General features: G+C 41.6%; 1 protein-coding gene across 1 annotated transcript in view; it reads right to left on the bottom strand.

Annotated features, from left to right (window-relative positions):
• Positions 1-434: 434 nt before the first annotated feature.
• Positions 435-16,838, bottom strand: part of SSX2IP (SSX family member 2 interacting protein) — a 117,446-nt gene continuing 101,042 nt past the window's right edge. The window contains exons 8-9 of the mRNA XM_053693161.1: positions 2,994-3,108; positions 435-475 (exon numbers count right to left, since the gene is read on the bottom strand). Of these exons, the coding sequence (XP_053549136.1) occupies positions 435-475; positions 2,994-3,108 (156 nt within the window). The remainder of the gene's footprint in view (positions 476-2,993; positions 3,109-16,838) is intronic.

Genomic DNA, 16,838 nt, shown 5'->3' with positions numbered 1-16,838 from the left:
ATATATGCACACATCTCCAATTTTACCTCTGAGGGACCCAACACATAAAAATGTCAGTAAAACAGTAGTGCTGTGAACTAATGTCTGTGTAACAATTAGCAAACATGCTCAGTAGTTAATAAATAAAGTGCCCATCATAAGCACCACCATGACCGAACAGATCTTCCAGGGAATATAAAGAGTGAGCGTAGTATCTCCCCGATACTCTGATACCTGTTCTCACATGACATAAGCCAGGCTCCTACTATTAAAATAGCCCGGTAATGGAGGCGGCAACTTCGCTGTCCTTGGCAAAAACCCAGATACCTGCTCAGCCACAATAGGTCTGACATATATTAAAAGTAGACCTTTTAGGAGGAAGCAGGTACCACCAGGTCCCTCAATATTCCAGTCCTTTGCCATGATATCTCTCTGTGAAATATAAATGAAAGAACTTATCCTCCAGGGTCTTCAGCTGTGGATTGCTGACAGAGACCTGAAGAGAATGAAAAAACAGAGTAACCAACCCTTGTTTTCTATAAGAGGGGTAGAATGAATGTTAGAAGGTAAGCAAAGGCCACCTCGCTGTCCAACTGCTAAAAGCCATCATTTACTTACTGAAGAGATTTACATTGACACAGCATAGCCCCAATCCTTGTTGGCAGGAAAAAGTACCCATAAAAGTACTAAAATCTTCAGACACAATCTTCGAACACCCTCCCGATGATCAAGGCAAAGAATGACTGGGGCTTATGGGTAATGGGAGTGACACTTAACAGCTCTGCTGGTGTGTTCTTTGCCTCCTCCTGCTGGCCAGGAGTTGAATTCCGACTAGTAATTGGAATGAAATCGTGGACTCTCCATGCCATTGGAAAGGAAAGAAAATGGTATCTCTTAAAGGGACAGTTTAGGCCAAAATAAACTTTCATGATTCAGATAGAGCATGTAATTTTAAACAATTTTCCAATTTACTTTTATCACCAATTTTGTTTTGTTCTCTTGCTATTCTTAGTTGAAAGCTTAACCTAGGAGGTTCATATGCTAATTTCTTAGACCTTGAAGCCCACCTCTTTCAGATTGCATTTTAACAGTTTTTCACCACTAGAGAGTGTTAGTTCACATATTTCATATAGATAACACTGTGCTCGTGCACGTGAAGTAATCTGGGAGCAGGCACTGATTGGCTAGACTGCAAGTCTGTCAAAAGAACTGAAAAAGGGGCAGTTTGCAGAGGCTTAGATACAAGATAATCACAGAGGTTAAAAGTATATTATTATAACTGTTGGTTATGCAAAACTGGGAAATGGGTAATAAAGGGATTATCTATCTTTTAAAACAAACATTCTGGTGTAGACTGTCCCTTTAACTGATAAATTCATTTATTTTTTGATGGTGAGCCCACAAGCCACCACATGTGAGATTAAATGTGAGTCCACTGGAAGGAGTCAAACACCCCCAAGATAGCTTTTGCTCAATGAAATCTTCATTCCCAAAGGCCCAAGATGTGGAAAATGTTCTAGTGAAATGAGCAGTAATGCACTTAGAAGGGAGTCTTCCCCACCACTACGTATGCCTTACGAATCAAGGTTGAAGCCAACAGCCAAGGAAACTGCAATAGATTCATGAATCTTGCAAGGTGCATGAAAAATGAATAAATATAGAAGAGGAAAGATGAAATCTAGATTGTGAAGTCGCTCCTTAGAATTTTTGGGAGCCGGAAATAAATAATGGAACTACAATTTCCTGAGTAATGGTATAGGAAGATACTACTATAGGAAGAAAATAAAGGAAGAAATAAAAAAGTAGTTGGCTCTCAGAACCACCTCATCCTAATGAAAAAAATTGGGTTAGGAGGATCACAGGATAAAGCCGACAGGACAAAGAGGAGCATTACCCTTCCAAGACAACAACTGTCAAGACCATGCATAGGCTCAAGAGGAGGAGCTGGAGGACCCCTTAAACCAGATTGAGATTCCATGGTGGAGCAGCTGGTTTAATAGCTGGCAAGATTCTGAACAAAAGGTCTAAATGTCAGGGAACTTAGAGATTTTCTTGTGATACAAGACAGACAAAGCCAATATCTGACCCTTATGAGAACTGGTGGTGGTTAAGCCTTTCTCCAGAATGTCCTGTAACAACTGTAGCATTCTAGAAATTTGAAAGGAATTCTAGTGGTATCCTCTAGCTTTACACCAGGATATATGAGCCTGGTCACAGTTTTTTTCCCTTAAAGGGATAGGAAAGTCAAAAGTAAACTTGCATGATTCAGATAGAGCATGTCATTTTAAGACATTTAAATTCACTTCTATTTTCAAATGTGTTTCGTTCTGTTACTATCCTTTGTTAAAAATGAATACGCACATATACACTAGTGGGAGCTGCTGCTTATTGGATATGAATATCTGATATCATGCAATGACTGCCTTCATTTTCCCTCTTGATCGATTTAAGCCACTGCTGTGACATTGTCTGATGGAAAGTTGATAAAGGACACCTGCCTTAGGGTCCTGAATATTATGCAGAGCTTCAAAATCTTGATAGTAAACCTAGTGTCCTGAGGAGTCAAAATTCCAGACCACACCCCACCTGTAAGTCTGGCATCTGTGGTGATTACCACCCACAATGGCCCAAGAAAAGAAGCACCCTGAAGAATGGACTGGTGAGTGCACCCCCATGTTAGGGGCCGAGTTGTATAGGAGTGGCAGGGATTACAATCTCTGGTATATTGGGTGTTTATAGTGGACTGGAATTTAATCCCACATGTGATGGTTTGTGGACTCTCACAATCTTATGAAGAAAAGTAGTTTAAAATTGCATTCTTGATCTGAATCATGAACTTTTAATTTAATTTCCCTGTCCCTTTAAACCTGAAATAAAGTGGTCAATGCACTTGAAATCAGTAATTATCCAGCCATTTCAAAAGAGAAACTATATTTTTCTTCCATGAGGAATTTAAAGCAGTTGTATCTAAAGTTTAAACACAAACAAGCAATTTATAAAAAGACAATACTTACTAAAAAAGGCACTTGGGGATTTCCAATGCTCAGAACTCTTGCGATCACACAGTGCAGTCATATTTAAAAACTGCTGTTTTAACCAAGCTCCTCTATCCTCTTCAAACACCTTTTTCTAAATTAAAAAGGGAAATAAAATTTAGATCAGCAGGAAATGTGCCAAAAAAGTCCAAAACATAAACAAAAACGTGGAATTCTAAATAATAGTGCTTTATTACTAAAAAAAAAGTATTAGAAACAGACTGTATTATTGTTGTAGCTATTATTATAAAAGAAATGTAAAGTATTAGCAAACATAAAAATCCTTTAAACAATTTTTTACATTTTTTTTTGTTTACTGTCCCTTTAACTGTAAAAAGTTAAAATATACTTTCCCGTTTAGTTTTCAAAACTAAAACGCAAAGTCTCTCCAAACTGTACCACCTCCTCCAACCCCCCCCCCCATCAAAGATGCTGAACAGAGCATAATCCTGCATGGATTTTATGCCAGCATATTGAATTGCAAGCACCCAGCCCTTGCGATTCACTATTTTGGTTAGACAGGTCTAGCAGCGCAGTCGCACATAAATATAAGACTTACGCAGTAATGTTGCTAGAGACAACCTGTGATTGGCTATGTTGTCCACTACAAAATGGGCAGCCTTCGGAGCGGGTAAACATGCACCCAGTTAGGTGCTATAAAAAAACCATTCATGATTTTAAAGGCAAGTTTGCAGGTTCCCTGCAAATATATTCTATATTAAACTATTGTGAAGTTATGCCTACAAACAGGAATAGAATAGAATTTAAAATATAATATAGAAGAGAGGGAATATAATTCTATATTATAAAAGGCCAGGTAGGATTGTCCAATGCAGTCATGCGCAGTAGAGACTGTAGCGCGAGACAAACATACCTGACCATACGGAAGGAACAGTCAGTGAGGATCAGACAGCAGAGGGGTGGGACCACTGCACTACAGAAAAAAAAAAAAAAAGTTGAGAACGGCAGGGAAGGGGGAAGAAGAGAGAGGGGATCTAAATGGATGGGGATCTTGGCCCGTGTACACAGGCTTTAGGACTAGTAGAGTATAAAATACAATACAGAAAAACGAGAAAATATACTGGATTATAAAATATAACATGAAAGAAGATGGTGAAAGCCCTACCCTATTTTCTATAAAAATCCCCATATTCAAATAAGTACAAAATTTATATTCTGCACCTTTGAAGCTAGGTGTCAGGAGGTCAGGTCCTCGACTGGTATAGCAAAGAATTCTGTGCGAATATAAATAGTCTGCACCAGCTCATTTGTTGATTCTGCTGATCAGTGAACATAATAGTGAATCCCAATGATGTATTGATGTCTATTTGCTTCAAATAGTCTAAGATATCACACAGAAGATACAACAGAACACCAATGTTTTTTGACTGCAGTTCCCTTTACAGGTAAGGAGATCAGAGTTTCTGGTTGACTCCCTCTAATGCAGTGGGTTTTCTAACTTTTTCAGGCTACTGCCCCCTTGGATCCATAAACTCCTCAGTTCCTCCAAGCTTAATTATAAAAATTGAAATACAAAATTTTAAAATGTATTTTTTAGGTTAATTAAAATTGTATTATCTTGCTATAATACAAGCTTTAGAAAGTTGATAGTCACCTTGCAAGGTTCTTAAATATTGCATTTAAAATGTGATTAATGGGCTCAAAGAAGTGATACCAGTTTCTCATTGTCTGGTTTTAGGTCACTTAGTAGGAGTCTTAAATCATCACGTTAAGAAATCTTTGCTTGGAGCATAATTGTACTACTGCACCAATAAACTTTATGGAAAATGTATTCTACTTGTGTTATGTAGTGCACACTGCACAGTTTATTTCAGGTGACGGAAAACTAGAAAAACATTGTCAGATGACTGCGCAAAGCTATGTTTCCTGCTGCTACACAGTAATTCCATAATATACAAAATGTAGAAGTAATAATATACTAAAAGTACAGCAGTAATAAAATATAGTCTTCCTTTCAAGTGGCTGCAACCTGCCGCAGTCAGAAAACAGTATAAGTTGAGCATAAATTTATAAATTATTATAAAAAGAAAAGCCTTAAAAGCGGTAAAATGTCAAATACAAAGCAAGAAAGTGGTTTCACTTTAGACAACTAGATTAAAGGGCAATTAATTATGATCCTCTTCCACTCCTTACATACGGTAACCCCCAGAGCTCTTTCATATCTCATGCCCATTAGTGCCCCCCTCAGTAATACCACCTCCCAAGCAGGCAGTAACGCCCACTTTGGAAACCACTACTCTAATGAGATAAGCAAGTTTTACTTAAAGACCCCAGACCATCATTCATGTACTATTTAATGTGAAAGACATGAAAATGAATGGTTTGCATCAATTTTACATGCTAATTTATTACTGGTGTGTGGATTCAGCTTGACAATTACAATTGGCAATTTAGATGTGTTTTTATTATATTTATTATAAATATAGATAGGCTAGATTTTGTTTTTAACCCCTTAAGGACCAGCACCGTACCCTGTACGTCGTTGCAGTCCTGGGCTTCTTTCTGCCACAATCTCGCTCAAAATTGGGGCAAAATTGGGGCACTGCAGAAATAGGTTTGCAGAGTTATTGATGCAGAGAGGGCCACACTCTGGCCCTCTCTGCATCGGAAAGCGGTGGTGCCGATTGTTAGTGGGTGAGAGGGTAAGGAGGGAGCCGGGTGGGTGGCCCATCACTGTAGGAGGCGGGAGCAGGTGGGACCGCTACGCCACGCTACAGGGAAGACAAAAAGAAAAGAAAAAAAACCTGTGTCATTGAGGGGGGAAGGAGGGAGGTGAGGACAATGAAGAGGATCCGTTCCCATAACGGGATCTGGGAGGGGGGGAGGGGCAGCTACACTACACACAAAAAAAGTTATTTTAATTTTTTTTTTTTTTTTAAATGTGCCTAATTTGCAGCAAAGATGGCAGCAAATAGGTAGAGGGTTAGAGGGCTGTTTGGGGGAAGGGATCAGGGAGGTTGGGGGCTAAGAGGGGGATCCCTTAGAATATTTATAAAAAATAAATAAAAAGCCTTTTATTTTAGTACTGGCAGAATTTCTGCCAGTACTTAAGATGGCGGTGACAATTGTGAGGGATCAAAGGGTGGTATGCGTCAGGTAGGAGGCTGATCTCTACACTAAAGCCAAAATTAACCCTATAAGTTACCTAATTAACCCCTTCACTGCTGGGCATAATACAAGTGTGGTGCGCAGCGGCATTTTGCGGTCTTCTAAATACCAAAAAACAATAACAAAGCCATACATGTCTGATATTTCTGAACAAAGGGGATCCCAGAGAAGCATTTACAACCATTTGTGCCATGATTGCACAAGCTGTCTGTAAATCATTTCAGTGAGAAACCTAAAATTGTGAAAAAGTGAACATTTTTTTTTTTAATTTGAATGCATTTGGCAGTGAAATGGTCGCATGAAATATACCAAAATGGGCCTAGATCAATACTTTGGGTTATCTACTTTAAAAAAAAATAAAAAAAAATATATGCTTATCTAATAAAGGTCTTTCTTTCCGGATATGGCGAGTACACGGCTTGAGTAATTACTGTTGGGAAAATCACTCCTGGCCAGCAGGAGGAGGCAAAGAGCACCACAGGCAAACTGCCAAGTATCACTCCCTTATTCACAACCCCCAGTAATTTGACTGAAGGGAAATGGAGAAAAAGGAGTAACACAAGGTGTAGAGGTGGCTGAGGTTATACTCAAAAGAACAACTGTCTTAAAAACATAATTTATGCTTAAGTGATAAATTTATTTCTCTTGTAGTGTATCCAGTCCACGGATCATCCATTACTTATGGGATATATTCTCCTTCCCAACAGGAAGTTGCAAGAGTCCACCCACAGCAAAGCTGCTATATAGCTCCTCCCCTAACTGCCATTACCAGTCATTCGACCGAAAACATGCAGAGAAAGGAAAACCATAGGGTGCAGTGGTGACTGTAGTTTAATGGAAAAATTACCTGCCTTAAAGTGACAGGGCGGGCCGTGGACTGGATACACTACAAGAGAAATAAATTTATCAGGTAAACATAAATTATGTTTTCTCTTGTTAAGTGTATCCAGTCCACGGATCATCCATTACTTATGGGATACCAATACCAAAGCTAAAGTACACGGATGATGGGAGGGACAAGGCAGGTACTTAAACGGAAGTTACCACTGCCTGTAAAAAACCCTTTCTCCCAAAAATAGCCTCTGAAGAAGCAAGGTATCAAATTTGTTAAATTTGAAAAAGTATGAAACGCAGACCAAGACTCCGTCTTGTAATCTGTTCAACAGAAGCCACATTTAAAAAAGGCCCAAGTGAAAACCACAGCTCTAGTAGAATGAGCTGTAATCCCTTCAGGAGGCTGCTGTCCAGCAGTCTCATAAGCTAAATGAATTATGCTTTTTAACCAAAAAGACAGAGAGGTTGCTGAAGTCCTTTGACCTCTCCTCTGTCCAGAATAGACAACAAACAAGGTGAATGTTTGATGAAAATCTGTAGTAGCTTGTAAGTAAAACTTTAAAACACGAACCACGTCCAAATTGTGTAATAGACGTTCCTTCTTTGAAGAAGGATTAGGATACAAGAATGGAACAACAATCTCTTGAGTGATATTCTTGTTAGATACCACCTTAGGTAAAAACCCAGGTTGGTACACAGGACTACCTTATCCGTACGGAGAACCAGATAAGGAGAATCACATTGCAACGCAGATAACTCGGAGACTCTATGAGCCGAGGAAATAGCTACCAAAAAGGAACTTTCCAAGATAGAAGTTTGATATCTATGGAATGAAACGGTTCAAATGGAACTCCTTGAAGAACCTTAAGAACCAGCTTTAAGCTCCATGGCGGAGTAACATTTTTAACCACAGGCTTGGTTCTAACCATAGCCTGACCAAATGCCTGAACGTCTAGAATACCTGCCAGACGCTTGTGCAAAAGAATAGACAGAGTAGAAATCTGTCCTTTTAAAGAACTAGCTGACAACCCTTTTCTCAAAATCATCTTGGAGAAAAGATAATATCCTGGGAATCCAGACTTTACTCCATGAGTAACCCTTGGATTCATAACAATAAGATATTTACACCATATCTTATGTTAAATTTTCCTAGAGACAGGCTTTTATGCCTGTATTAAGGTATCAATTACTGACTCGGAGAAGCCATGCTTTGATAACATCAAGCGTTCTGTCTCCAGGCAGTCCATCTCAGATTAGTTATATTTAGATGGTTGAAAAGACCCTGAGGTAGAGGGTCCTGTCTCAGAAGCAGAGACCGTGGTGGAAAGGATGACATGTCCACCAGATCTGCATACCAGGTCCTGCGTGGCCACGCAGGCGCTGTCAAAAGCACTAAAGCACTCTCCTGCTTGATCTTGTGCAAACCCCTCCGGAGGGAATTCCCACTCCCCCGGATGAAAAGTCTGACGACTTAGAAAATATGCCTCCCAGTTCTCAACACCTGGGATAGGGATAGCTTTAAGACAAGAGTGAGTCTCTGTCCAGTGAATTATTTTAAGACTTCTAACATTGCTAGGGAACTTCTGTTCCCCCTTGATGGTTGATGTAAGCCACAGTCGTGATATTGTCCAACTGAAATATGATGTACCTCAGAGTTGCTAACTGAGGCCAAGTCTGAAGAGCATGGAATATCGCTCCCAGTTCCAGAATATTCATTAGAAGGAGGGTCTCCTCCTGAGTCCACTATCCCTGAGCCTTCAGGGAGTTCCAGACTGTATCCCAACCTAAAAGGCTGGCATCTGTTGTAACAATTGTCCCATCTGACCTGCGGAAGGTCATACCCTTGGACAGATGGACCTGAGATAGTCACCAGAGAAGAGAATCTCTGGTTTCTTGGTCCGGATTTAACAGGAGAACAAATCTGTGTAATCCCCGTTCCTCTGGCTGAGCATGCATAGTTGCAGTGGTCTGAAATGTAGGCGTGCAAACGGTACTATGTCCCTTGCCGCTACCATTAAGCCGATTACATTCATGTACTGAGCCACCAAAGGGCGCGGATGGAATGAAGAACACGGCAGAAATTTAGAAACTTTGACAACCTGGACTCCCGTCAGGTAAATTTTAATTTCTACAAAATCTATCAGAATCCCTAGGAGGGAAACCCTTGATATTGGGGATAGAGAACTCTTTCCTTGTTCACTTTCCACCCATGCGATCTCAGAAATGCCAGTACTACGTCCGTATGAGACTTGGCAACTTGGATGTTTGACGCCTGTATCAGGATGTCGTCTAAATAAGGGGCCACTTCTATGCCCCGCGGCCTAAGGACCGCCAAAGTGACCCCAGAACCTCCATAAAGATTCTAGGGGCTGTAGTTAACCCAAAGGAAAGAGCTACAAACTGGTAATGCCTGTCTAGAAAGGCAAACCTGAAAAACCGATGGTGATCTTTATGCATCGTAATGTGAGGATAAGCATCCTTCAAATCCATTGTAGTCCTCTATTGACTCTCCTGGATCATAGTTAAGATGGTACGAATAGTTTCCATCTTAAATGATAGAATTCTAAAGAATTTGTTTAAGATCTTTTAGATCCAAAATAGGTCTGAAGGTTTCCTTTCCTTGGGAACTACAAACCGATTTGAGGAAAACTGTGTCCCTGTTCCTCTATTGGAACTGAATGGGTCACGTACACAATGCAAGAATTTCTCTTTCTTTATCTGGTTTGCAGATAAATGTGAAAGGCAAAAACTCCCCTTTTTTGGGGGGGAAAGCTTTGAAATCCAGAAGATATCTCTGGGGTATAATTTCCAATGCCCAGGGATCCTGGGCATCTCTTGCCCACGCCTGGGCGAAGAATGAAGTCTGCCCCCTATAGGATCCGTTACCAGATAGGGGTCCGTTCCTCATGCTGTTTTAGAGGCAGCAGCAGGCTCCTTGACCTGCTTATCTTTGTTCCAGGTCCGGTTGTCTCCAGACCGCCTTGGACTGAGCAAAAGTTCCCTCTTATTTTGCCTTAGAGGAAGTTGATGCCACACCTGCCTTGAATTTTCGAAAGGCACGAAAAACAGAATTTATGTTTACCTGATAAATTACTTTCTCCAACGGTGTGTCCGGTCCACGGCGTCATCCTTACTTGTGGGATATTCTCTTCCCCAACAGGAAATGGCAAAGAGCCCAGCAAAGCTGGTCACATGATCCCTACTAGGCTCCGCCTTCCCCAGTCATTCGACCGACGTAAAGGAGGAATATTTGCATAGGAGAAATCATATGATACCGTGGTGACTGTAGTTAGAGAAATTAAATCATCAGACCTGATTAAAAAACCAGGGCGGGCCGTGGACCGGACACACCGTTGGAGAAAGTAATTTATCAGGTAAACATAAATTCTGTTTTCTCCAACATAGGTGTGTCCAGTCCACGGCGTCATCCTTACTTGTGGGAACCAATACCAAAGCTTTAGGACACGGATGATGGGAGGGAGCAAATCAGGTCACCTAGATGGAAGGCACCACGGCTTGCAAAACCTTTCTCCCAAAAATAGCCTCAGAAGAAGCAAAAGTATCAAATTTGTAAAATTTGGTAAAAGTGTGCAGTGAAGACCAAGTCGCTGCCTTACATATCTGATCAACAGAAGCCTCGTTCTTGAAGGCCCATGTGGAAGCCACAGCCCTAGTGGAGTGAGCTGTGATTCTTTCAGGAGGCTGCCGTCCGGCAGTCTCATAAGCCAATCTGATGATGCTTTTAAGCCAAAAAGAGAGAGAGGTAGAAGTTGCTTTTTGACCTCTCCTTTTACCAGAATAAACAACAAACAAGGAAGATGTTTGTCTGAAATCCTTTGTAGCCTCTAAATAGAATTTTAGAGCACGAACTACATCCAAATTGTGCAACAAACGTTCCTTCTTTGAAACTGGATTCGGACACAAAGAAGGCACAACTATCTGCTGGTTAATATTTTTATTAGAAACAACTTTCGGAAGAAAACCAGGTTTAGTACGCAAAACCACCTTATCTGCATGGAACACCAGATAAGGAGGAGAACACTGCAGAGCAAATAACTCTGAAACTCTTCTAGCAGAAGAAATTGCAACCAAAAATAAAACTTTCCAAGATAATAACTTAATATCTACGGAATGTAAGGGTTCAAACGGAACCCCTTGAAGAACTGAAAGAACTAAATTGAGACTCCAAGGAGGAGTCAAAGGTTTGTAAACAGGCTTGATTCTAACCAGAGCCTGAACAAAAGCCTGAACATCTGGCACAGCCGCCAGCTTCTTGTGAAGTAAAACGGATAAAGCAGAAATCTGTCCCTTCAAAGAACTTGCAGATAATCCTTTCTCCAAACCCTCTTGTAGAAAGGATAGAATCTTAGGAATTTTTACCCTGTTCCATGGGAATCCTTTCGATTCGCACCAACAGATATATTTCTTCCATACTTTATGGTAAATTTACCTAGTTACAGGCTTTCTAGCCTGAATAAGAGTATCAATGACAGAATCTGAGAACCCACGCTTTGATAAAATCAAGCGTTCAATCTCCAAGCAGTCAGTTGGAGTGATGCCAGATTCGGATGTTCGAACGGACCTTGAACAAGAAGGTCCCGTCTCAAAGGTAGCTTCCATGGTGGAGCCGATGACTTATTCACCAGGTCTGCATGCCAAGTTCTGCGTGGCCACGCAGGAGCTATCAAGATCACCGAAGCCCTCTCTTGATTGATCCTGGCTACCAGCCTGGGAATGAGAGGAAACGGTGGGAACAAATAAGCTAGGTTGAAGGTCCAGGGCGCTACTAGTGCATCTACTAGAGTCGCCTTGGGATCCCTGGATCTGGACCCGTAGCAAGGAACCTTGAAGTTCTGACGAGACGCCATCAGATCCATGTCTGGAATGCCCCATAATTGAGTTATTCGGGCAAAGATTTCCGGATGGAGTTCCCACTCCCCCGGATGAAATGTCTGACGACTCAGAAAATCCGCTTCCCAATTTTCCACTCCTGGGATGTGGATTGCAGACAAGTGGCAGGAGTGAAGCTCCGCCCATTGAATTACTTTGGTCACTTCTTCCATCGCCAGGGAACTCCTTGTTCCCCCCTGATGGTTGATATATGCAACAGTCGTCATGTTGTCTGATTGAAACCTTATGAATTTGGCCTTTGCTAGTTGAGGCCAAGCCTTGAGAGCATTGAATATCGCTCTCAGTTCCAGAATGTTTATCGGGAGAAGAGATTCTTCCCGAGACCATAGACCCTGAGCCTTCAGGTGTTTCCAGACCGCGCCCCAGCCCACTCTGGTCTTCTGAAGCTCATCCCTTGGGACAGGTTGTCCAGGGTCAGCCACCAACGGAGTGAATCTCTGGTCCTCTGATCTACTTGGATAGTCGGGGACAAATCTGTATAATCCCCATTCCACTGTCTGAGCATGCACAGTTGCAATGGTCTTAGATGAATTCGCGCAAAAGGAACTATGTCCATTGCCGCAACCATCAAACCTATTACTTCCATGCACTGCGCTATGGAAGGAAGAAGAACAGAATGAAGTACTTGACAAGAGCTTAGAAGTTTTGATTTTCTGGCTTCTGTCAGAAAAATCTTCATTTCCAAGGAGTCTATTATTGTTCCCAAGAAGGGAACTCTTGTTGACGGGAATAGAGAACTTTTTTCTACGTTCACTTTCCACCCGTGAGATCTGAGAAAGGCTAGGACAATGTCCGTATGAGCCTTTGCTTGTGGTAGAGACGACGCTTGAATCAGTATGTCGTCCAAGTAGGGTACTACTGCAATGCCCCTTGGCCTTAGCACCGCTAGAAGGGACCCTAGTACCTTTGTGAAAATTCTTGGAGCAGTGGCTAGTCCGAATGGAAGTGCCACAAACTGGTAATGCTTGTCCAGAAAGGCGAATCTTAGGAACCGATGATGTTCCTTGTGGATAGGAATATGTAGATACGCATCCTTTAAATCCACCGTGGTCATGAATTGACCTTCCTGGATGGTAGGAAGAATTGTCCGAATGGTTTCCATCTTGAACGATGGGACCTTGAGAAATTTGTTTAGGATCTTGAGATCCAAAATTGGCCTGAATGTTCCCTCTTTTTTGGGAACTATGAACAGATTGGAGTAAAACCCCATCCCTTGTTCTCCTAATGGAACAGGATGAATCACTCCCATTTTTAACAGGTCTTCTACACAATGTAAGAATGCCTGTCTTTTTATTTGGTCTGAAGACAATTGAGACCTGAGGAACCTTCCCCTTGGGGGTAGTTCCTTGAATTCCAGGAGATAACCTTGAGAAACTATTTCTAGCGCCCAAGGATCCTGAACATCTCTTGCCCAAGCCTGAGCGAAGAGAGAGAGTCTGCCCCCCACCAGATCCGGTCCCGGATCGGGGGCCAGCATCTCATGCTGTCTTGGAAGCGGTAGCGGGCTTCTTGGCCTGCTTACCTTTGTTCCAGCCTTGCATCGGTCGCCAGGCTGGCTTGGTTTGAGAAGAATTACCCTCTTGCTTAGAGGATGTAGAATTCGAGGCTGGTCCGTTTCTGCGAAAGGGACGAAAATTTGTTTTATTTTTAGCCTTAAAAGACCTATCCTGAGGAAGGGCGTGGCCCTTTCCCCCAGTGATGTCTGAAATAATCTCTTTCAAGTCAGGGCCAAACAGCGTTTTCCCCTTGAAAGGGATGTTAAGCAATCTGTTCTTGGAGGACACATCCGCTGACCAAGACTTCAGCCAAAGCGCTCTGCGCGCCACAATAGCAAAACCTGAATTTTTCGCCGCTAATCTAGCTAATTGCAAAGTGGCGTCTAAGGTAAAAGAGTTAGCCAACTTAAGTGCTTGAACTCTGTCCATAACCTCCTCATAAGAGGATGCTTGATTGAGCGACTTTTCTAGTTCCTCGAACCAGAAACACGCTGCTGTAGTGACAGGAACAATGCATGAAATTGGTTGTAGAAGGTAACCTTGCTTTACAAACATCTTTTTAAGCAAACCCTCTAATTTTTTATCCATAGGATCTTTGAAAGCACAACTATCTTCTATAGGGATAGTGGTGCGTTTGTTTAGAGTAGAAACCGCCCCCTCGACCTTGGGGACTGTCTGCCATAAGTCCTTCCTGGGGTCGACCATAGGAAATAATTTCTTAAATATAGGGGGAGGGACAAAAGGTATGCCGGGCCTTTCCCATTCTTTATTTACAATGTCCGCCACCCGCTTGGGTATAGGAAAAGCTTCGGGGGGCACCGGGACCTCTAGGAACCTGTCCATCTTACATAATTTCTCTGGAATGACCAAAATGTCACAATCATCCAGAGTAGACAACACCTCCTTAAGCAGAGCGCGGAGATGTTCCAATTTAAATTTAAATGTAATAACGTCAGGTTCAGCTTGTTGAGAAATTTTTCCTGAATCTGAAATTTCTCCCTCAGACAAAACCTCCCTAGCCCCTTCAGACTGGTGTAAGGGCATGTCAGAACCATTATCATCAGCGTCCTCATGCTCTTCAGTATCTAAAACAGAGCAGTTGCGCTTTCGCTGATAAGTGGGCATTTTGGCTAAAATGTTTTTAATAGAATTATCCATTACAGCCGTTAATTGTTGCATAGTAAGGAGGATTGGCGCACTAGATTCACTAGGGACCTCCTGAGTGGGCAAGACTGGTGTAGACATAGAAGGAGATGATGCAGTACCATTCTTACTCCCCTCACTTAAGGAATCATTTTGGGCAACATTATTATCAGTGGCATCATTGTCCCTACTTTGTTTGTCACATTCATCACATATATTTAAATGGAGAGGAACCTTGGCTTCCGAACATACAGAACATCGTCTATCTGATAGTTCAGACATGTTAATAGGCATAAACTTGATAACAAAGCACAAAAAACGTTTTAAAATAAAACCGTTACTGTCTCTTTAAATTTTAAACTGAACACACTTTTTTACTGAATATACGCAAACGTATGAAGGAAATGTTCACCACAGTGTCATAAAGCCTTAAAAGTATTGCACACCAAATTTGAAAGCTTTAACTCTTAAAATAACGGAACCGGAGCCATTTTTACATTTAACCCCTATACAGTCCCTGGTATCTGCTTTGCTGAGACCCAACCAAGCCCAGAGGGGAATACGATACCAAATGACGCCTTCAATAAGCTTTTTCAGTGGATCTGAGCTCCTCACACATGCATCTGCATGCCTTGCTTCTCAAAAACAACTGCGCATTAGTGGCGCGAAAATGAGGCTCTGCCTATGACTAGAAAAGGCCCCCAGTGAAAAAGGTGTCCAATACAGTGCCTGCCGTTTTTTTTAATAAAATTCCCAAGATTAAAATAACTCTCCAAAGTTATAAACCATTAAATATGCTTATAAAGTAATCGTTTTGGCCCAGAAAAATGTCTACCAGTCTTTAAAGCCCTTGTGAAGCCCTTTTATTCTTATATTGAAAATTAAGAAAATGGCTTACCGGATCCCATAGGGAAAATGACAGCTTCCAGCATTACCAAGTCTTGTTAGAAATGTGTCATACCTCAAGCAGCCAAAGTCTGCTCACTGTTTCCCCCAACTGAAGTTAATTCCTCTCAACAGTCCTGTGTGGAAACAGCCATCAATTTTAGTAACGGTTGCTAAAATCATTTTCCTCTTACAAACAGAAATCTTCATCTCTTTTCTGTTTCAGAGTAAATAGTACATACCAGCACTATTTTAAAATAACAAACTCTTGATAGAAGAATAAAAACTACATTTAAACACCAAAAAAACTCTGAGCCATCTCCGTGGAGATGTTGCCTGTGCAACGGCAAAGAGAATGACTGGGGAAGGCGGAGCCTAGGAGGGATCATGTGACCAGCTTTGCTGGGCTCTTTGCCATTTCCTGTTGGGGAAGAGAATATCCCACAAGTAAGGATGACGCCGTGGACCGGACACACCTATGTTGGAGAAATTAGGCCTTTTTTGTCCCTAGATTTGGACCTGTCCTGAGGAAGGGCATGATCTTTTCCTCCAGTGATATAAGTAATAATCTCCTTCAAACTAGGCCTGAATTGGGTCTGTCCCTTGAAGGGAAGTTAAGTAGCTTATTTATTAAAGTCACGACAGCTGACCATGATATAAGCCATAGCGCTCTGCGCGCCAGTATAGTAAAAAACAGAATTCTTAGCCGTTAGTCTAGTCAAAGGAACAAAGGCATCAGAAAACAAAAGAATTGGCTAGCTTAAGTGCTCTAAGCTTGTCAAATATATTCATCCAATGGAGCCTGTAAAGCCTCATCAAGAGACTCAAACCAGAACGCCGCAGCAGCAGTGGCAGGAGCAATGCGTGCAAGGGGCTGCAGGATAAAACCTTGTTGAATAAACATTTTTTATCCATTGGATCTAAAAAAGCACAACAGTCCTCGCCAGAGGTAGTGGTACGCTTAGCTAGAGTAGAAACTCTTCTCTCCACCTTAGGAACTGTCTGCCATAAGTCCCGTGTGGTGGCAACTATTAGAAAACATTCTTCTAAAAAATAGGAGGGGAAGAGAACGGCACACCTGGTCTATCCCATTCCTTATGAAAAATTTTAGTAAACCTCTTTAGGTATTGGAAAAACATAAGTACACACCGGCACTGCATATTATTTATCCAGTCTACACAATTTCTCTGGCACTGCGATTGTACACATTCATTCAGAGCAGCTAAAGCCTCCCTGAGCAACAAGTGGAGGTTCTCAAGCATAAATTTTAAATGTAGAAATATCAGAATCAGGTTAAATCATCTTCCCTGAGTCACAAATATCACCCACAGACTAAGCATATTGTGAGGTAGTATCAGACATGGTTCTTAAAGCGTCTGTATGCTCTGTATCTACCCCCATAGCTGTTTTGCTTTCCTTTAATTTC

Source organism: Bombina bombina, chromosome 10 (genome assembly GCF_027579735.1).
Source record: "Bombina bombina isolate aBomBom1 chromosome 10, aBomBom1.pri, whole genome shotgun sequence".
In the NCBI taxonomy this organism is placed as follows: Eukaryota; Metazoa; Chordata; class Amphibia; order Anura; family Bombinatoridae; genus Bombina; species Bombina bombina.
Note: the sequence above shows the minus strand (reverse complement) of the source record. Positions and strands in the feature narration are given on the sequence as shown.